We start from the raw sequence: 22481 nt of genomic DNA, 5'->3' as shown, positions 1-22481 counted from the left end.
TATAGGTCAGTGGGGTAGGTTTAAATGGCTTGGCATGGATGAGAAGGACTGAAGGGTCTGTTTCTATGCTGTATTTTTCAGTGATTCTATGGCTATGGCAGTTGTATATCCATGGGTAACATCTGATCAATGGATTCTTATTCATTGCATATTCTTTTTCAAGAGAGAACATGGGTTCTTGTGCTTTGAGTCATGACCAGAAACATGCAGTTTTTTTTCTCTCTGGTATCCTTGTATGGCATACGCGCCAACCAGTTTAACAAAAGTATAAGTAGCTAAAATACGTAGTGTTTGATCTGACATATTGATAAATGTTAATAATTTGTGGTACAGTATTGTGAATTTCAAAAGATGCTTATTGTTTGTTTAAATACATCAGAGAGGTAAATCAAGTCAAGTCCAGTCACTTTTTATTGTCATTTCGACCATAACTGCTGGTACAGTACACAGTGAAAATGAGACAACGTTTTTTTCAGGACCATGGTGTTACATGATGTTACATGGTGTTACACTTCGGAAGGATGAATTCCAAGGCAGAGTACAAAGTAAATGGCAGGATACTTGGTAGTGTGGAGGAGCAGAGGGATCTGGGGGTACATGTCCACAGATCCCTGAAAGTTGCCTCACAGGTGGATAGGGTAGTTAAGAAAGCTTATGGGGTGTTAGCTTTCATAAGTCGAGGGATAGAGTTTAAGAGTCGCGATGTAATGATGCAGCTGTATAAAACTCTGCTTAGGCCACACTTGGAGTACTGTGTCCAGTTCTGGTTGCCTCACTATAAGAAAGGATGTGGAAGCATTGGAAAGGGTACAGAAAAGATTTACCAGGACGCTGCCTGGTTTAGAGAGTATGCATTATGATCAGAGTTTAAGAGAGCTAGGGCTTTACTCTTTGGAGAGAAGGAGGATGAGAGGAGACATGATAGAGGCGTTCAAGATATTAAGAGGAATAGATAGAGTGGACCATCAGCACCTCTTCCCCAGGGCACCACTGCTCAGTACAAGAGGACATGGCTTTAAGGTAAGGGGAGGGAAATTCAAGGGGGATATTAGAGGAAGGTTTTTCACTCAGTTGTTGGTGCGTGGAATGCACTGCCTGAGTCGGTGGTGGAGGCAGATACACTAGTGAAGTTTAAGAGACTACTAGACAGGTATATGGAGGAATTTAAGGTGGGGGGTTATATGTGAGGCAGGGTTTGAGGTTTGGCACAACATTGTGGGCTGAAGGGCCTGTAATGTGCTGTACTATTCTATGTTCTATGACAGTACAAAAACTAGACTGAGTTACGTAAATAAAAAAACGCACAGGAATAAAAACTACACTCGACTACAGACCTACCTAGGACTGCATAAAGTGCACAAAACAGTGCAAACATTACAATAAATAATAAACAAGACAATAGGGCAGTAAGGTGTCAGTCCAGGCTCTGGGTATTGAGGAGTCTGATAGCTTGGGGGAAGAAACTGTTACATAGTCTGGTCATGAGAGGCCGAATGCTTCGGTGCCTTTTCCCAGATGGGAGAAGAGTTTGTATGAGGGGTGCGTGGGGTCCTTCATAATGCTGTTTGCTTTGCAGCTGCAGCGTGTAGCATAAATGCCCATGATGGCAGGAAGTGAGACCCCGATGATCTTCTCAGCTGACCTCACTATCCGCTGCAGGGTCTTGCGATCTGAGGTGGTGCAGTTTCCGAACCAGGCAGTGATGCTCTCAATATAACCCCTGTAGAATGTGATGCGGATGGAGGGCGGGAGATGGACTTTCCTCAGCCTTCGCAGAAAGTAGAGATGCTGTTGGGCTTTCTTTGCTATGGAGCTGGTGTTGAGGAACCAGGTGAGATTCTCCGCTAAGTGAACACCAAGAAATTTGGTGCTCTTAACGATCTCTACCAAGGAGTCGTCGATGTTTAGTGGGGAGTGGTCGCTCTGTGCCCTCCTGAAGTCAACAACCATCTCTTTTGTTCACATTCAGAGACAGGTTATTGCCTCTGCACCAGTCCATTAGCCACTGCATCTCCTCTCTGTAAGCTGATTCGTTTTGCTGATGAGACCCACCACGGTCATGTCATCGGCGAACTTGATGATGTGGTTCGAGTGTATGTTGCAGCACAGTCGTGGGTCAGCAGAGTGAACAGCAGTGGACTGAGCACACAGCCTTGGGGGGGCCCCCATGCTCAGTGTGATGGTGTTGGAGATGCTGCTTCCGATCCAGACTGACTGAGGTCTCCCAGTCAGGAAGTCTAGGGTCCAGCTGCAGGGGGAGGTGTTAAGGCCCAGTAGGCTCAGCTTTCCAATCAGTTTCTGAGGGATGATTGTGTTGAATGCTGAACTGAAGTCTATGAACAGTATTCAAACGTATGTGTCTTTTTTTGTCCAGGTGGAGGGTGATGGCAATGGCGTCGACTGTTGAGTGGTTGGGACAGTACGCAAAGTGCAGGGGGTCCAGTGAGGGGGGCAACAAGGGTCTCGATATGCCTCATGACGAGCCTCTCGAAACATTTCATGATGGATGTGAGTGCAATGGGATGGTAGTCATTTAGGTGAGACACTGAAGACTTCAGCACAGGGACGATGATGGCGGCCTTGAAGCACGTTGGAACGGTGGTGCTGCTCAGGGAGATGTTGAAGATGTCTGTGAGAACATCTGCTAGCTGGTCTGCACACCCTCTGAGCACTCTACCAGGAATGTTGTCTGGTCCAGCAGCCTTCCATGGGTTGATCCTGCAGAGGGTTCTTCTCACATCAGCCACGGTGAGACACAGTACCTGGTCATTTATAGGAGGGGTGGACTTCCTTGCTGCCACGTCATTTTCCGCCTGAAAAAGGGTGTAGAAGTTATTCAACACATCTGGGAGGGAGGCATCACCTGCACAGTCAGGTGATGTTGTCCTGTAGTTGATGTCCTGAATGCTCTTCCACATGTGCAGAGTGTCGCCGCTGTCCTGAAAGTGGCTGTGGATTCGCTGGATGTGTCCACGCTTTGCTCCTCTGATGGCCCGAGACAGTTTGGCCCTTGCTGTTAGGGATGTCTTGTTGCCTGCTCTGAAGGTGGAGTCACGGGTCCTCAGCAGTGCACACACCTCTGTGGTCATCTATGGCTTCTGGTTAGCGTGTATAGTGACGGTCTTGGACAGAGTAACATCATCAATGCACTTGCTGATGTAGCTGGTCACCGATGCTGTGTACTCGTCTCAGTTGGTGGAATCGCCATCAGTTGCAGTCTTCCTGAACGTGTGCCAGTCAGTGTGCTCAAAGCAGTCTTGAAGTGTAGAGATGGCTCCTGCTGGCCAGGTTTTCACCTGCTTCTGAACCGCTCTGGAGCACCTGATAAAGGACCTCAGTCTCCAACAGACCGCTCAACATCTGCCTGACGATGCTGAGGATGTTTAACGAGTCTGTGGTGGCCAGTGCTATCATGTTTGCTGTTGTGTGCTGGGGTAGCAGGCAGAGGGTAGCAGACACCAACAGAATCAACAAACTCATTCGTAAGGCCAGTGATGTTGTGGGGGTGGAACTGGACTCTCTGACGGTGGTGTCTGAAAAGAGGATGCTGTCCAAGTTGCATGTCATCTTGGGCAATGTCTCCCATCCACTCCATAATGTACTGGTTAGGCACAGGAGTACATTCAGCCAGAGATTCATTCCACCGAGATGTAACACTGAGTGTCATGGGAAGTCATTCCTGCCTGTGGCCATTACTTATTATTTTATTATTCATGGTTTTATATTGCTATATTTCTACACTATTTCTGGTTGGTGCGACTGTAACAAAACCCAATTTCCCTTGGGATCAATAAAGTCTGTCTGATTAGCATAACAGAGCTGTGGTCTGAGTGACCGTGGGGGCAGGGCTCTGCTCGGTACACGCTGGGAATGTTTGTGTAAACAAGGTCCAACACATTGTCCCCCCTTGTTGCGAAGTCCACATACTGATGGAATTTGGGGAGCACTGACTTAAGGTTCGCATGGTTAAAATCACCAGCGACAATAAACAGTCCAGCAGGGTGTACATTCTGCAGTTTGCTAATAGCCCTATAGAGTTCACAGAGCGCCTCCTTAGCATTAGCACTGGGGCGAATGTACACACCAAATATAAGGACAGAGGTGAATTCCCATGGCAAATAAAATGGTCTGCATCTAACAGCCACAAACTCCACTAACAATGGAAACCAGCACAGAGTTCTTACACCATTCTGTGTTGATGTAAACATACAAGCCACCACCGCGAGTCTTACCAGAGAGAGCTGCATCCCTGTCTGCTTGAAACAAGGCGAGCCCGTCCAGCTGAACGGCGGCGTCCGAAATTCCATCAGTGAGCCATGTCTCTGTGAAAACATACGCACAACAGACTGTGTACTCCTGCCGAGTATTTCGTTGGAGTCGGATGTAGTCCAATTTATTGTCCAGGCAGCGGACATTGGAGAGCAGAATGGACGGGAGAGCCGGCCGGCTAGGGTTTGCTTTTTGCCTGGCACGGACCCCTGCCCGCTTGCCTTGCTTCTGCTTCCTTGCACATTGCTTACAGCGTCTCCAGCTTCAGGCGACTCCGAGGATTGTAGGCCCATTCCCCTCCGCAAGCCGAGGTCACGTAATTTAACCAGCAGATCTTCGTGAAGGTTTGTTTTTGGGCGATCTCTATACTGTAGTAGTTTCTGGCGATGGTAGATAGCCGCTCTGTTATCCATGTGCCAGAATCAAAAATTGTGTATCAAACTTAAATTAGAAAACACTAGGTCTGAAAGGCCACTGCTGCCGTGCTGCGCCTTCTCATGGGACAAGGTAAGGAGAGAATCTTGTCAGAGTTATGCTATTAAGTCCCCTTATTCACAAGGAATAGGGGCATAGACTCTACACAGATAACAAACAAAAAGTGCAGGTATCATTAAAGACAAAACTGGGTTAACACACAGTGGTCAGCTTCTCCATGAGTATAAACTACTCTGTGTTGTATACATAGTGAATCTGATCTGGTTTCTGACAGTACATAGATTGACAGTACAGTCAATTCCAGTTAATTGGGCCATTGGTTAATCAGGGTAAATGCTTTTTGGGGCAATTCTTAAAGCTAAAACTAATCGAGAAAATAGGCGAGGTTCCTTTTATTTATTTGAGATATTATGCTGTTTAATTGAGACAGGAGACTTGCCGATCAGTTTCTAACTAGCATCAATTGCATGTTCTTGTGTGGCCATTAGACACAACAGTGCTCAGAGCAAACAGATTTTAAATGGTGTCAGATGCATGTGTTTATGTTCAAAAAGCAGTTATTTTTGTCACTGATAGTTGGTGAGAAATTAGCAGTAAGACAATTCAGAATTAGGATGGTGGAGAATATTGATAACTTGGTTTCAGTTGTTTATGCCCTGTCTGTTCAATGCTCCCCCAAACGAGAACTACAGACTGGTGATATGAAGACATGATCCACAGGGATCAAGAAGGGCACCACTAACTGGGACACTGTGGAGGTTATAATGCAGGCAAACACAGGCTCAAATTTTTAGAAACATATGTCCTCTTCTGATAACTCTGTAAACAAACATGTACAAACCCCTCAGAGCACAGCAAACCACTGCTTGGTGATTATTGAGTCATTGTTTAATAATAGGACTCTTGTGTCATCCATAATAGAAAGTACTTCTGAAAGTAATCATAAAAGATGAGTCCAGGGAGGACTCTTGGAAAGGGAGGTTTCCAACTGTGATGTGTTGAACTTTGCTTTATGGTGTTTGTCTGCGGCGGGAAAAAAGGTTGGGAGCCCAGCTTAAATTTTGTATCATCTGTCCTGTAGGCCTATAGTTTTCCCCACTATGACCTTTACTATAAAACAACAAAAGAATATATAATGGACTTCATTATATAAAGTACCTCCTTTTCTGGTGAATTTATTGTCAACTGTGTCAATAAAATAGTTTGTAGCACTCCACTTTTGTACTTTGGTTTCTGGTGCAGAGCTATTTTTAATCTTTTTAGTGCCCATCAATAGTGGTTAGGAAAAGTGTACGGATTATTAAAATGTTTTTTTAGCAATGATTACTGAAAATGTTGACAAGTTTGACAATGCTTCAAATAATTGAAGAATTGTCTTGTTGCCTCAAATTGCCAGGTTCTATGTACAAACTTGTTTTCTTTAAAGATCAGCAAAAACGAAAGTTATGAAGTCAAATGATATGTTGAAATTTGCTAATGTACATGTGAGTTTAAGATAGCTTTTTGTGCTAATGTTTACATGAACATGCACTAAGCAGATTAAAATATTTCACCAGTTGAGAAGCTAACCATTTGAACTGTGTTCCTTTCTTGGTGACTAATTCAGAGTAAGATAGAGGTTGGAAATCAATGTCTTGCCTATCTTTGGGCTGTGGAAAGATTAGATTTCATTATCCTTAAGAACAAGAATACAGTATATTTGTTAGTATTATGTCAAATTTCCTTATGATAATCAGTTACTGGAATTCTGACATTTTTAACTTGTTATTATGTTTACTAATTATACTTCTACAGGTTAAAGTACAGGAAAGGAAAAATGTTGTCCAGGTTGTTTCGCATGCATGGACTTTTCGTAGCCTCTCATCCTTGGGAGGTGATTGTGGGAACGGTTACAGTCACTATCTGCATGATGTCCATGAATATGTTTACTGGTAATAATCAGATTTGTGGGTGGAATTTTGAATGTCCAAAGATTGAAGAGGTAAGCACACTATTAGAAATAATAAAGGGATATTTTTACCATGCCTCATTTAAGCAAATTAATGTCAGATTTATTTTTGATCAATTTTTAAATTTTTGTACCCTTTTGCCAAGGGTACATTTTATGTACAATTGAAATAGATTTAAAGCTTGGAGATCATTCTTAGATGCAATTTCAAGTCTCACAAATGAAATTGATTTTGAATTCAGTCATGTTTCCTGAAAAACTACTTTTTATAGTCTTAAGGAAAATGAATGTAAATTCTTCATGTTTAGTATTACTAAGAGTTTTACAAGTGGAAGGAATAACTTTACTGGGATAGATTTCAGAATCTTTTTGTTTCAACCTATTTTTAATTCTGTTCTATTTCAATTCAGTTTTTCATTTGGATGATGGAAATTTGAACTAAAAGCAATGCTGCAAGCTTTCAGGTTAAGCAGCAGTTCTAGAAAGAAATAAAATCAATTAACATTCTCCAGATCTTTTGCTCTATGTTTTAATTATTGTGCTGGTAGCATCTTTCACATGAGCATTCCCAATTTTTTTTATTCTTCATCAACTCCGGTTGTCTCTTCAACAAAGCTGATGGGACTCTTCTCTGCACCTTCACGTAGTCTCTCCTCCCATCCAGAACAAAGGCAGGTTATTTTCTGCGTGCATTCTACCTCACTACCCTACCCATTCAAGTGATTTTTGCTACCTTCAATGTGATGCCACCACCATCCCCACTGCCAGCAAACTCCCATCAACATCCTTTCTCACTGTTGCATGGAATGGTGCACACATTGTTTTATCACTTCGATCACCATCAAGGGACTCAAAAACCCTTTCCAGGTGATGTAGTAATTCACTTTGCATTGTTGCTTTTGTGTACTGAATTCTGTCCTTGTGCTTTACATTGGAGAAACCAAATGCAGTATGGATGATCCTGAGTTAGACCATAAGAAATGGGAGCAGGATTAGAGCATTTGTCCCAGCAAGCTTGCCCTGCCATTCACGTGTAGCTGATTTACTTTCCCTCTCATCCCCATTCTCCTGCCTTCTCCCCATAACTTTTGACACCCTGACTAATCAAGAGCCTATTGTCCTCAGCTTTAAATATACCCAATGACTTGGCCTCCAGAGCCATCCATAACAATAATTTCCACAGATTCATTACCTTCTGGGTAAATAAATTCCTATCATTCTTTTAGACTCTAATGAGTAGAGACCCAGAGCCAACAAATGCTCCTCATATGTTCATCCTTTCATTCCTGGGATCATTCTTGTAAACTTCCTCCAATGTCAGCACAACCATTCTTGGAAATGGGGCCCAGAACTGCTCCCAGTACCCCAAGTATGGTCAATGCCTTAAAGTCTCAGCATTACATCCTTGCATTAATATTCTGGTCTTCTTGAAATGAATATTAGCAAATGAATGAATATTTACCAAAGTGCATGACTATACACTTCACTACACTATATTCCATCTGCCACTGCTTTGGCCATTTTTCTTATTCTGCCCAACTTCTGTCCGCACACTTACTGCTTCCTCAACACTACCTACCCCTTGCCCTATCTTTGTATCATTCATAAACTTAGCCACAAAACCTTCAGTTCTGTAGCTAGAGCATTAACATGCAATGTGAAAAATAGCAGGCTGAACATCAACTACTTCTTGTCACCATTGGTGACAACCATTGTTGTCACCATTGGCAGCCAACGAAGGGGAAAAAACTTTTATTTCCACACTTTGCCTTCTGCCAGTCAGCCATTCTCTGTTGATGCTAGTATCTTTTCTGTATTATCATTTGCTCTTCTTTAACAACCTTTTGTGTGGCACCTTGTTAAATGATTTCTGTTAATTCAAGTAAATAGCATCCATTATCCTGTCACTTGAACTCAGTACTGTAACCAAATCCTGCGGATGAAAGTGAGAAGATTAGCTTCTGTTGTGCTTGGGCTCATGGGAAAGAAGCTAAGATGGAATATTCACTGTGTTGACTAAACATGGATGCAAAAGTTTGAATCTTGAGTTTAGGACTTTTGGCTCTACCATTGTTGATAGAAATCTGTTCAAGCTGCTTCCTTTCATTTGTTGCTTAATTGTCCACCCCCACTCAACTGATAAGATGGAGGTAAAGAAATTGTGGTAACAGAGGATTTCAACAATTTTGGATAACTAGCATTTCCTTGTGTATTGGAAAATGACACTTCCAATAAAGGAATATCAAATAAAATGCCAACAATAAAATCCTCTTCACAAATGCTTGAGCTTACTAAGGTTTTATTTTCCAATTTTTTTTGTATTCACAACTGTTCAGGGCCAAAAAATATTTTCTGATTAAAATATTGTTCTTGTTTCCTCAGGAGATATTGAGCAGTGATATCATAATCCTGACTATTACTCGCTGTTTTGCAATCTTGTATATATACTTCCAATTCCAGAATCTGCGCCAACTTGGTTCTAAATATATGCTAGGTAAGGTCCAAGTACAATATTTAACATTTCCATTGAGTCTGAACTAATACTTGTATGTGACATATGCAGCATCTATTTTATCATTATACCCTGCAAATGCATTTATAAGTTGATCTTTCTTTAGGGATTGCTGGTCTCTTCACCATCTTCTCCAGCTTTGTTTTCAGCACAGTTGTAATCCACTTTTTGGATAAAGAATTGACTGGTCTCAAGTGAGTACAATTATTATAAATATATTTTGCTTTTCTTGAATATTTTAGATATGTATTCAGACTTCCTTCATAACTATCTTTGTTTTGGATGCATGTGGTAAATGTATTTAGCTAGTCTGAGGTTGACAAGGTGTAGTTTAGTTAAGTCTTTTTATTGCATTGTTAATTATTTGAAAGCAAGCCTGAAGAACATCTGGGTTCCTTTGGTAAAGAAGATAGTAGACATTCTTAAAATGGTGCCTCCACCACTTTTCTTTCTTGTACTTAAATGGCTCCAGCTCAGCTTTTTGGTAGCATTCTCCAGATCTGAATCAGAAAGCTACAAGTTCAAAGTATCTATGAATTTTATCTTTGAAACTTGCAGGATCATTTCTACCAAGGCTAACTCCTAAATTCCTTTTTCAGTGAAGCCTTGCCTTTCTTCTTGCTTTTGATTGATCTATCAAAAGCCAGTGCTTTGGCCAAGTTTGCATTGAGCTCCAACTGCCAGGTAAAGTGCTGATATATATACTTGGCAAATCTTTCACAAAAGATTGATGAAAATTATTTGATATATGCAGTCTGAGCATTGCCTACAACAATACAATTCCTTTAGTAATGATGTGATTTTATTCCTTCTCATTTTGGTATTTAATTAGGTGTGCTAAGGATAAAATTGATATTGTAGTTTACTTGAGTTTCTCATTTCATGTGTAAACCAGAATAAATGCTGCTTTTTTTCTAATTAATAATATTAAATGATTTAAACAAACTTGCCATTCCTAATTGCATCACAATTCTAGTCATTTTAGCAACTTTTATATATTGCAATATGAAATTTGATATGTTCCATACTTGGCACCAATGGGCAAAATAATTATGTAATCTGTTTGATAATATTCTGATGCAAGAATACTTTGGTTCTACAAAATGCAAAATTTGAAGATTTGTAGTGTTTGAGAATCTGGGTTTCTGTGGGAATAAACGTTCCTAAATGTATTTCGATCTCCAGGATGAAGTAAGGGAAAACATTGCACGTGGAATGGCTATTCTAGGTCCTACCTTCACTCTTGATGCTCTTGTGGAATGTCTTGTAATAGGTGTTGGTACTATGTCTGGTAAGTTGCCAACTTCATTTTCTTGTCCTTGTGTTTTTCCACACTGATTTAATTGGAAGTTGCTGAAAATTTGAAGTTTAGAGGGATGTGCTAAAATATATTAAACCTTACCAAGTTCTACTTTGTGACCAAGTGTAGGTGTGAAACTGCAATTTTATGAATGTGTAATCAACTTGGCATCTCTCTGAAATATTCCTAAGGGGGAATTGAGGGTTGAAGACAAAAACATTTTTTCATACCATTTCAACACCAATTTTTTAAAGTTTTGGCATTAAAAGTTATTGGATATTAACAGGAACATCAGGATAGGTAAATGCCTTTTAACCTCTTCCTTTTAGGTGTACGTCAGCTAGAAATCATGTGTTGCTTTGGCTGTATGTCAGTATTGGCAAACTACCTTGTCTTCATGACGTTTTTCCCAGCTTGCGTCTCCCTGGTATTAGAGGTAAGAATGACATAAGATTTTCCAATTGTGCTGGCAGGATTTTAATGATTGTTAATGAGCTCCTTCTGGAGTAGCATTATTTCAGACAAATGTGTAAAGTTAGCTTGCTTGTGAGATGTGAACTGTTTATGCAATCATGATAAATGATCTCTGCTTCTTGAAAATCGAAGAACCACGATGATTAAATATCAAGTTTCTCCTAGCTTTCCCGAGAAAGTCGTGAAGGTCGTCCAATCTGGCAGCTTGGACATTTTGCTCGGGTTTTGGAAGAAGAGGAGGATAACAAACCGAATCCTGTAACACAGAGAGTGAAAGTCATCATGGTCAGTACTTATTATTTACTGGTTAAAATATGGTAATTGGCTAGCAGATAAATTTGCCTTGCCAAAGTTTGTGTTGAAACAGTGTCAGCCTCCTGAGAATATTGCACGATGATTTCCTAAGAACTAACAATCTAGTCATGGATATTTTCTGGTGTTCTGCCACTACATTATTGCTTTTTTTAAAATTGTTTGATTTATGACTTGTAATCAGTATCTAATTACCTTTTTAAGAGCTCCCATCCTGTCCTGTACCTGCTTCTGGTGAAGGTATTTTTGTAGTGTTGCTGAGTAAATTTGAGGGTATACATGGTTATAATGATGTAACAATATTGCATTTCCAAATAAGGAACGTGCAGTTATGAGGGGAAGTTGCACAAAATGATATTCCTATCCATCTGATATGTACAGTATTCTAGGCTTGAGTGGTAACGCTGAAGTGGGCTAGGGGCTGCAATGCATTTTGTAAATGCTGTACAAACAACGGATGTGGTTTATTTTTGGTGAACGGGATGCTGATTAATTGGGCTGCTTTTCCTGGAAGGTATGCAATTTCTTAAAAATTTGTTGGAGCTGAACTTTTCCAGGAAAGAGAAAATAATTATGTGTAAATGGTGGAAGTATTCGGACTGAAAGGAGGTGAGTCACCCAGGCTTTGACCTTGTCAGTGTTTCTGTCGATTTGCATTTGAATTTCTAATCGAATGATTGACTGCCTGGATGTTGATTTTTGTAGCGGAAGTACTTGAGTGGAATTTGCAGTTTTGTTGCTAGACTTGGAGAAAATGTTATTGTCAGGCACTTGAATGATAAATAGCTTTTGTGCCACAGATTAACCCAAGAGTTATGTATTATCTAAGCTTTGCTGCATGCTGGTCTGTATCATGCTTTCTTAATTGATTTAAATGTTTGTAAAAACATCCTGTTTCTGAACTGGCAACAGAATGAAAGTTATTTAATCAGCTCAGGGTAGCTGGGACTAGGGCATTGCTTTGAGGACTTACGAAGATGATATTATTGACCTCCAGTGGCACTCAACTCTGCCATTATAATTGGGCTATGTAGTGTTGTACAAAGTATTAATCTAGTCATCAGAGAGCTTACCCCTTATGACCAGCCTTTACCATGGCCCTTGATGCCACACTCAGCCAAATGATGCCATGACTGCTTTACCATCTTTTGGTATTTGTCTCACTAATTCATTTTAGGATCAAACATGATATGATGTGTGGCTAAGGGTTTGATAACACCCAAATAGGGTATCTGTGAGCAGAGTTTCAGGTAGAGTTTTGTCCCTTGGTGGCAATGTTAACAATAGCTTCCACGACCTTCACTGGTAAATAGCTGGATTGGAGTTGTGTGCTTTTTTCTTTTCTAAACAGAATATATCAGGTATTTTTGTTTTACATTGCCAGTAATGTAGGTTGACTAAAAACACAGTTAAATATGAAGTTTAAACTTACCAGCCAATTATTGAAAAATTATGATTGAAACATAGAAACATAGAAAACCTACAGTACAATACGGGTCCTTCAGCCCACAAAGTTTTGTGGAACATGTCCCTACCTTAGAAATTATTAGGATAGCCCACCATTTTTCCAAGCTCCATGTACCTATCCAAAAGTCTCTTAAAAGACCCTATCATATCTGCCTCCACCACCATTGCTGGCAGCCCATTTCATGCACTCACCACTCTGCTGTTTTCAAAAAAACAAACAAACATGCAAACTGACCCCTGACATCTCCTCTGTACCTACTCCCCAGCTCCTTAAATCTGTGTCCTCTTGTGGCAACCATTTCAGCCTTGGAAAATAGCCTCTGACTATCCAAACGATCAAAGTCTCTCATCATCTTATACACCTCTATCAGGTCACCTCTCATCCTCCGTTGCTTCAAGGAGAAAAGGCCAAGTTCACTCAACATATTCTCATAAGGCATGCTTCCCAATCCAGGCAACATCCTTGTGAATCTCCTCTGCACCCTTTCTATGGTTTCCACATTTTTTTTTATCGGCGACTAGAACTGAGCACTGTATTCCAAGTGGGGTCTAACCAGTGTCCTATATAGTTGCAACATTACCTCTCTGCTCCTAAATTCAATTCCACAATTGATGAAGGCCAATATACCTCTTAACCACAGAGTCAACCTGCACAGCTGCTTTGAGTGTCCTGTGGATTCGGACCCCAAGATCTCTCTCATCCTCCACACTTCCAAGAGTCTTGCATTTAATACAAGATACTGCCATAATATTTAACCTACCAAAATGAACCACTTCACACCTAGCTTGTTGAACTCCATCTGCCACTTCTCAGCCCAGTTTGCATCCTATCAATGTCCTGCTGTAACCTCTGACAGCCTTCCACACTATCCACAACACCCCCAACCTTTGTGTCATCAGCAAACTTACTAACCCATCCCTCCACTTACTCATCCAGGTCATTTATAAAAATCACGAAGAGTAAGGGTCCCAGAACAGATCCCTGAGGCACACCACTGGTCACCAAACTCCATGCAGAATATGACCCGTCTACAACCACTGTTTGCCTTCTGTGGGCAAGCCAGTTCTGGATCCACAAAGCAATGTACCCTTGGACTCCATGCCTCCTTACTTTCTCAATAAGCCTTGCATGGGGTATCTTATCAAATGCCTTGCTGAAATCCATATACACTACATTTACTGCTCTTCCTTCATCAATGTGTTTAGTCACATCCTCAAAAAATTCAATCAGGCTCTTAAGGCACGACCTGCCCTTGACAAAACCACGCTGACGATTCCTAATCATATTATACCTCTCCAAATGTTCATAAATCCTGCCTGTAGGATCTTCTCCATCAACTTACCAACCACTGAAGTAAATCTCACTGGTCTATAATTTCCTGGGCTATCACTACTCCCTTTCTTGAATAAAGGAACAACATCTGCAACCCTCCAATCCTCTGGAACTTCTCCCATACCCATTGATGATGCAAAGATCATTGCCAGAGGCTCAGCAAGCTCCTCCCTCACCTCCCACAGTAGCCTGGGGTACATCTCATCTGGTCCCGGCGGCTTATCCAATTTGATGCCTTTCAAAAGCTCCAGCACATCCTCTTTTTTTAATATCTGCATGCTCAAGCTTTTCAGTCTGCTGCAAGTCATCACTACAATCACCAAGATCCTTTTTCACAGTGACCACTGAAGTATTCATTAAGTACCTCTGCTATTTCCTCTGTTTCCATAAACACTCTCCCACTGTCACACTTGATAAGTTCTATTCTTTCACGTCTTATCCTCTTGCTCTTCACATACTTGTAGAATGCCTTTGGGGGGTTTTCTTAATCCTGCCTGCCAAGGCCTTCTCTTGGCCCCTTCTGGCTCTCCTAATTTTCTTCTTAAGCTCCTTCCTGTTAGCCTTATAATCTTCTAGATCTCTAACATTACCTAGCTCTCTGAACCTTTTGTAAGCTTTTTTTTCTTTTCTAGATTCATTACGGCCTTGGTACACCATGGTTCCTGTACCCTGACGTCCTTTCCATGTCTCACTGGAATGTACCTATGCAGAACACCACACAAATATCCCCTGAACATTTGCCACATTTCTTCCGTACTTTTCCCTGAGAACATCTGTTTCCAGTTTAAACTTTCAGTTTCCTGCCTGATAGCCTCATAATTCCCCTTACTCCAATTAAATGTTTTTCTAACTTGTCTGTTCCTATCTCTCTCCAATGCTATTGTAAAGGAGGTAGAATTATGTCACTATCTCCAGAATGCTCTCCCACTGAGATCTGACACCTGATCAGGTTCATTTCCCAATACCAAATCAAGTAGTCAGTCTCTCCTCTTGTAGGCTTATCTACGCATTGTATCAAGAAACCTTCCTGAGCACACCAAACAAACTCCACCCCATCTAAACCCCTCACTCTAGGGAGACGCCAGTTGATATTTGAGAAGTTAAAATCTCCCATCATGACAACTCATTATACCTTTCCAGGATCTGTTTCCCTGTTAGTATTGGGCGGCCTATTAAAAAACACCCAGTAGAGTTATTGACCCCTTCCTGTTCCTAACCTCCACCCAAAGAGACTCTGTAGACAATCCCTCTGTGACGTCCACGTTTTCTGCAGCCATGACACTAAATGTGATCAGAAGTGCCACGCCCCCACTTTTGCCTCCCTCCCTGTTCTTTGTGAAACATCTAAAACTTGGCACTTGAAGTAACCGTTCCTGTCCCTGGGCCATCCGAGACTCCATAATGGCCACGACATCATAGCTCCGAGTACTGATCCACACTCTAAGCTCATCTGCTTTGTTCACAGTACTGCTTGCATTAAAATAGACACATCTCAAACCATCAATCTGAGCGTGTTCCTTCTGTTATCACCTGCCTATCCTTCCTCACACACTGTCTCCAATCTTTACTTGTGAGCCAACCTCTTCCCCAGTCTCTTCAGTTCGGTTCCCACCCGCCAGCAATTCTAGTTTAAACTCTCCCCAGTAGCAAACCTCCCCACTAGGATATTGGTCCCATTGGGATTCAAGTGCAACCTGTCCTTTTTGTACCGGTCACACCGACTCCAAAAGAAGTCCCAATGATCCAGAAATCTGAATCTCTGCGCCCTACTCCAATCCTTCAGCCACACATTTATCCTCCAAGTCATCCTATTCTTGTACTCACTGTCGCATGTGTTGCAGTAATCCCAAGATTCCTACCTTTGCGGTCCTGCTTCTCAACTTCCTTCCTAACTCCCTGTGGTCTTTTTTCAGGACCTCTTCCCTTTTCCTACCTATGTCATTGGTACCAATATGTAACAAGACCTCTGGCGATTCTCCCTCCCAATGCAGGATATCTTGGATGCGATCCAAAACATCCCGGACCCTGGCACCTTGGAGGCAAGCTACTAACGGAGTTTCTTTCCTGTGTCTGCAGAATCACCTGTCTTGCCCCCTAACTCTAGAGTCCCCTATTGCTACTGCCTTCCTCTTCCTTTCCCTACCCTTCTGAGCCACAGGGCCGGACTCTGTGCCAGAGGTATGGCCACTGTTGCTTCCCCCAGGTATTCTGTCCCCTCCAACAGTACTCAAAACAGGAATACTTATTGTCAAGGGGTACAGCCACAGGGGTACTCTCTAGTACCTGACTCTCCCCTTTCCCTCTCCTGACCATAACCCACTTATCTGTCTCCTGTGGTCCCGGTGCCAGCACCTGCCTATCACCACCTCACTCTCCCTGACCAGACGAAGGTCATCGAGATGCATCTCCAGTTCCCTAACGCGGTCCCTTAGGAGCTGCAGCTCAATACACTGGGTGCAGATATGGCCGTCTGGGAGGCTGGGAGACTCCAGGACCTCCCACATCTGACACTGAGCACAGAAAACCGGCCTTAAACATGTACTTCCTTTCAGCAATTAACACAGGTAAACCTACCTTGCTTCGTTACTGCCAAAGCTCTATCACTCTGCTATCACTCACTCCGCTGGCTGCTGGATGTGGCAGTCTTTTTAAACTTTTCCCGCTCTACTGGCTGATGTCATGCGCCTGCGCATTCTTCCCTCTCTTTGACCCCGAGCAGTAAACTGCCTTCCCTCTGGAAATCCTTCGCTGTTCCATTCACAGCTTCTTGCTCGGAATAGCTTTTCTTTTTTTTCGGAACTCTCAGCTACTGTTTAATGTCCTGTGCAATGAAACAAATTGCTTTGAGTATTGGTTTTGGTGGGGAACTTGGATGGAAGCCAAAATGGGTTATCCACTTGGCATTTCCAGTTGAACATAGTGCCTGATGTGGGCTCCAATATGTGGATGCTAAAACGCATGCAGCACTTAATTATGTTCAGCCTTGAATACTTGACCTTTTTCCAGCACTTCCTTGCTGTTACAGAAGCTAGTCTTCAGCCTTTTGATCTCATGTGATCGCAAGACCTTGTTGGATATTGGTAACATTGAATAGTGCAAGTCATTGGTAAGACTGGCAGTGGGGAAGCTGTCATGCCTCGGTTATAGCGAGGTCTAGACCAAGGCAGCAGCTGACTAGGAGAGGAGACACCAAAGCAGTGTGGGAGTGCCACTGCAGGGCGCACTGGAATCTGCATTGGCGTGAGGGCTGCCCTCTGGTGTTTGCTTGGTGGAAGAATGAGCTGGACAAGGACAATTTACCATCAGTTCTACAGTTATGATACTCAAGCACTTGAACTATATTTTTTTTGTGACTGTATGCTTTTCTGCAGCTGTAACCAAATGTACTATTTGTGCTATGTGCTGCTGATGTGTTTTGCACCTTTTCCTGGATGAATGCTGTTTCATTTGGCTATATTCATATATGGTTGAATGATAACTAAATTTGAACTTGTTGTAGACTGCTTAATGGATAAGTTTGGAGAGCAAGTTGTATGCTGGTCCACAAGGTTACAGGTTGAAATGGTGTACATTGCTACTGATGCTGCGCATAAATTCAAGGATCTCTAATTCAAGCTGCCCGATTTGTCCCATCTGAACAATTGTAATATCTCATAGCTTGACAGAGGATGCCTGTTGCGTAACAAACAAGTCTTAATTTAGTCACCTCTACAAATGTTCCTGTTGACAGATACATCTGCAGTAGGTGGATATTGAGGATAAGATCAAGTAGGTTATCCTTCATTTGAGTTTGCTTTCTATGTGTTAAAGACCCAGTCAGGCAGTTGTGTTAGATTATTGCAGTTCTACTTCTGAAGGTAGCTCCTTGATGCCTGTTATCTGTCTTTGATCCTGAATACTTTTGAACGTGGTAAAACTAAGTCAATCTGGAATAGCATAAGTTGGAACTCGTTTTTTTAAATTTATGTAAACTAAGTAACAGCTGCTATAGAGTCAAGAGTCCTATAGCACATAAACAGGGCCTTCAGCCCACCTAGTCCATTCTGGTCTCATCTTCTGCACAGTCTCATTGACCCGCACCTGGACCATTGCCTTCCTTGCCTCTCTCATCCGTGTAACTATCCAAATTTTCTTAAATGTTGCTATTGATCTTGCAGTCTACCTTTTCCTCTGGCAGCTTACTCTACACTTGCACCACCCTCTGAAGAAGTTACCCCTCAGACTGCACTTAAATATTTCATCTTTTACCTTGGACTTTATTTCATCTTTCACTTTAAGCCAATAATCTCTAGTTCTAGTCTCACCCAACCTGAGTGGATAAAGGCTGCTAGCATTCACTGTATCTATACCCTTGTAATTTTGTATGCTATACCTCTCAGATCTTCCTTCACCTTCTGCACTCCATTGAATAAACTCCTAATCTATTCAATTGTTCCCTGTTACTCGACCCTCAAGATCTAGCAACATTATTTTCCAAGCACTTTGATCTTTCCTGCCAATAGATGTTCAGAACTGCACATAATGCTCCAAATTTGGCCTCACAAACTTCAACATAAATAAGGAGTTGGGATGTTATGAAGGTCATTGTGCCAAAAACTGTCTTTATGACCCTGCCTAGTTATGCCAATTTCAAGGAATTGTGAATCTGTATTCCCACATCCCTTTGTTTATCACACACCTCCAAGCCCTAGCATTTATCTGCTGCTTTTCAGCCCATTTTCCTAATTGGTCCAGATAACCTTGTAACTTTGGTTTCCTTCCTTACTTCACTATACCCTGGTCTTGGTGACATCTGTGAATTTGCTTACCAGTTTACCATATTATCCCCTAAATCATTAATATAGATGAGAAATGACAATGGACCAGTTTAATTTGCTACTCCATCCCAAATGCTAAGTGACTGAACTGTTTGGGGTAGCCTCCCACATAGGACTTTGTCAAAGGCCTTGCTAAAATGCATATAGACAAACATCCACAGTCTTCATCAACCTTCTTTGTGAATTCCTCAAAACTCTATTGTCTTACTTAGACGTGACCTGCCACATACTGAGCCAGAGACTACTCCTAATTGTGCCTTGTCTGTCTAAATACTTTTATATCCTGTCCCTTAGAATACCTTTATAATAATTTGCTGTAGTGAAATTTTGGTGATCAATAAGATGAACAACAGTAATTGTGAAAGATGAATTATTACTGAATTTTTGTTGTTTGTGGTTCAGTCACTAGGATTGGTACTGGTTCATGCTCACAGTCGTTGGATAGCAGAACCAGCTTCTGATGACAGCACCTTGCAAATGCCCAAGTCAACATCTGGGCTAGATGAAAGTATGCCGAGACGAATTGATCCAGAAGTACCACTGTGGCAGTTCTACCTTTCCAGGTAACTGAACACATAACCTTAAAACAGTTGTCAATTTTTCTAGCTTGGTCAGGGTGTGAAAGGTTATGGGGAGAAGGTAAGAGAATGGATTGAGAAGGAAAATGAATTGGCCATGATAAAATGGCGGAGCAAATTCAATGAGCCGAAAGGCCCATCTCTTATGGTCTTGTCATCTTGTGCGGTGAACAATGAATGGTATGAAAGTAGATTTAATGACATTAAAAATGAGTATGTTAATTGCACAATTGGATTAACTAATCTTCAAACCTTCAAAAGAGTTATTTGTAGCTTTTTTAAAAAAAATCAAAGAACAAGTTATTTTCTTGATGTTAGTTATAAATATCTCAGTCAACTTGTTGAGTTTCAAAGAAGTGTGAGAAACATCACCTGCTGAGCCAGATGCCAAACTATGGTTGGAAAATGAATTATCTTAAATTTCACTGTAATGTTGCTCTTGGGATTTTAAAGTTGCACTTGAGAGGAGTGTAAATATTGTAAATTAATTTAGAATATTGTGAATTTCAGCTTGGATTGCTAGAAAGACAACAAGACAAGATTTGTCTTGCTTTTATATATTTAGTTATTTAGAGCAAGGAGGAAGAAAGACCTCGTGGCCCATCAAGTTGTATGACAACTGTGACACTGAGCTCCAGGGTTTGAGCACAAGCTCATAAGAGAAAACTAATGGTAGATAGATAAATAAACACTGTATTGATGCCAAAGGAAATTAGTGTTACAGTAGCATTACAAGTGCACAGATGTACAAATATTAAAGAAGTAAGAAAGAATTTAAAGAAAAAGTTGCCTCACAGTCTAATAGGAGGGGGTCATCACTTCCCTGGCTATAGGTTAACTCAGTATAGAGCCTATTGGCCCAGGGTAAAGGCTGATTTGTACTTCTGTGTAGGCTCTACGCTGTAGCCTACACAAGTGACCTATGCGTTGTGAGCATTATACTTGTGCGTTGGTGTGTTCACTGCCAAAACACTAGTTGGCAGTAGGGTTTCAATGCCACTGTGAGTTTCTTTGTGTACTTCAAACAATGGCGACTAAAACTGAGCGCATCATGTTGAAGTTGGAGCTAATAAACGTTGAACAAGAGTTACTTTTATTGAGATTGCTGCAACACAGAAAAGAGAGAAGACGGCAGAGGAGATGGTGTGTACGACCATTGAGCGGATTGAGGCAGAAGGAGGGTGAATTTTCTGTGCTTGTCTAGCCACTGAGAGACATGGATGAGGAAATGCATTTCAAATATTTTTGGATGTCGGCAGGTAGAGTTGACGATCTGGTTCATTGTTCAGAAGCAACCGGAAATGCGTAGGAGGAAATGCAATGCTACCAAGCAGACCAATCATAGTTGTTGCTGTCTGCATCGCTGTGATGCATAGTTGCATTTTTGGGGAGCTGCACGTTAGGGTATGCAGTTATGCTCTAGATTCGACACAGAAGTATCAATTAGCCTTAAGAATGACTTCGTATAGTGCTCTTTGGAGCAGCGCTGCTGTCATAGGTTTTTCCGTAGGATCCTTTGTTCTACCGCAGCCTCCAGTTTGTCCAGTTTGACTCCTACAACAGAGTCAGCCTTTCTAATCAATTTATTGAGCCTGTTGTCATGACCTATGTTGATGCCATTGCCCCAGTACACCACCGCATAGAAGGTTGTACTGGTGACAACAGACTGGTAGAATGTGTGAAGGAGAGGCCTGCATACTCCAAAGGACCTCAATCTCCTCAAGGAGTAGAGGTGACTCAGGCCCTTCTTGTACACAGCCTCTGTGTTGTTGCTGTACTCAAGTCTATCATCCAGCTACAGTCCCAGGTACTTGTAGGACCTCACCACATCCACATCCTCACTGTCAATGGTAACAGGGAGCAGTGCAGGCTTAGTCTTCCTAAAGTGCATCACCATCTCTTTTGCCTAGTCAGTATTATTCTCCTTTGGTAGTCAGAAGGCTTTATAGATGATAGGTACATTGAGCTAATATGTTGCCTTCTATTCATGTTCTCTTAATGCTATTATCTCTGTTAAATTCTATGAAGAAAGAAATGCTTGACACTTAACCTGACTTGTGCCCACAGCTTCTGTTCTTTCCTAAGCCTGTTCTATTGGAATAGCATTTTGACGAGATTGGCAACCGTTAGTGTGCAATAGATATCAAATAATTGATTTTGTGAAGCCTTTCTGCGTTTCTGTATGATTAAGTTTTATTTGATTTACCTTTTTTTAAATTGCACAGGATGGTCAGTATGGATGTTGAACAAGTAATCACCCTTGGCTTAGCACTCTTCCTTGCTATCAAATACATTTTCTTTGAGAAGACAGAGACTGAGTCGACGTTCTCACTGAAGAATCCTATGTCATCGTCTTTGCACATGAAGAATACTGATTGTTGCAGGAATAATATTGAAACTACTAGATTACCGACAAACTGTCCAGTGAATGAGGAACCAACCAGTAAAGAAAATACAGGTGAAGGTTAAATATGTGCACTATATATTAAGTGCTGAGAGAAATGGTGAAAAGCTTTGCTTGTGTAACATCCTGATAGATCATTCCAGATGTAAATACATCATGTCAGTACAAAGGGGGGGAAATATACAGAATGCAGAATATAGTGTTTTTTTTAATGGGAAAGGGGCAGTGCTTTAGCAGATTTTCTGCTTGACTAATTGAATTTAAATAATGAAATTATTATGGTCCTATTCTCTGAATTAATCAAATTATGGATTACATACCAGTTAATTTTATTTGTTCAAAGTTTTATTGAATTGTTATGACCATCCAAAACAATAACTTCTATGGCTAATTAATTATTACCATAGTATAATACTAATTCTATCAGCTTGGATGTGTTTTTTTTTCTCTGTCGCATGAATAATTTCTAACACCAGTACCAACTTCAGCACAGTGAGAATTGTGCTTTTAAAATGATCACAACCATTAATTGGGAGCATAGCAAGAAATCCATTAACTTTTTCTATACATGACTGTTACCACACATTACTTGAAGTGTAATGACAAGCCTACTGATACTGATTGCCAATAAC

At 41.3% G+C, this 22481-nt stretch overlaps 1 protein-coding gene across 1 annotated transcript in view; it reads left to right on the top strand.

The window, feature by feature from the left end:
* Positions 1-22481, top strand: part of hmgcra (3-hydroxy-3-methylglutaryl-CoA reductase a) — a 43418-nt gene that overhangs the window by 2020 nt on the left and 18917 nt on the right. Inside the window, exons 2-10 of the mRNA XM_059974532.1 lie at positions 6499-6685; positions 9035-9146; positions 9271-9358; positions 9764-9848; positions 10350-10455; positions 10794-10900; positions 11104-11223; positions 19270-19430; positions 21671-21903. Coding sequence (XP_059830515.1) covers positions 6521-6685; positions 9035-9146; positions 9271-9358; positions 9764-9848; positions 10350-10455; positions 10794-10900; positions 11104-11223; positions 19270-19430; positions 21671-21903 — 1177 coding nt within the window. The 5' untranslated portion in view covers positions 6499-6520. The remainder of the gene's footprint in view (positions 1-6498; positions 6686-9034; positions 9147-9270; positions 9359-9763; positions 9849-10349; positions 10456-10793; positions 10901-11103; positions 11224-19269; positions 19431-21670; positions 21904-22481) is intronic.

This window comes from Hypanus sabinus, chromosome 7, assembly GCF_030144855.1.
Source record: "Hypanus sabinus isolate sHypSab1 chromosome 7, sHypSab1.hap1, whole genome shotgun sequence".
In the NCBI taxonomy this organism is placed as follows: Eukaryota; Metazoa; Chordata; class Chondrichthyes; order Myliobatiformes; family Dasyatidae; genus Hypanus; species Hypanus sabinus.
The sequence above is the reverse complement of the archived record's forward strand: the minus strand, read 5'-3'. Positions and strand labels throughout refer to the sequence as shown.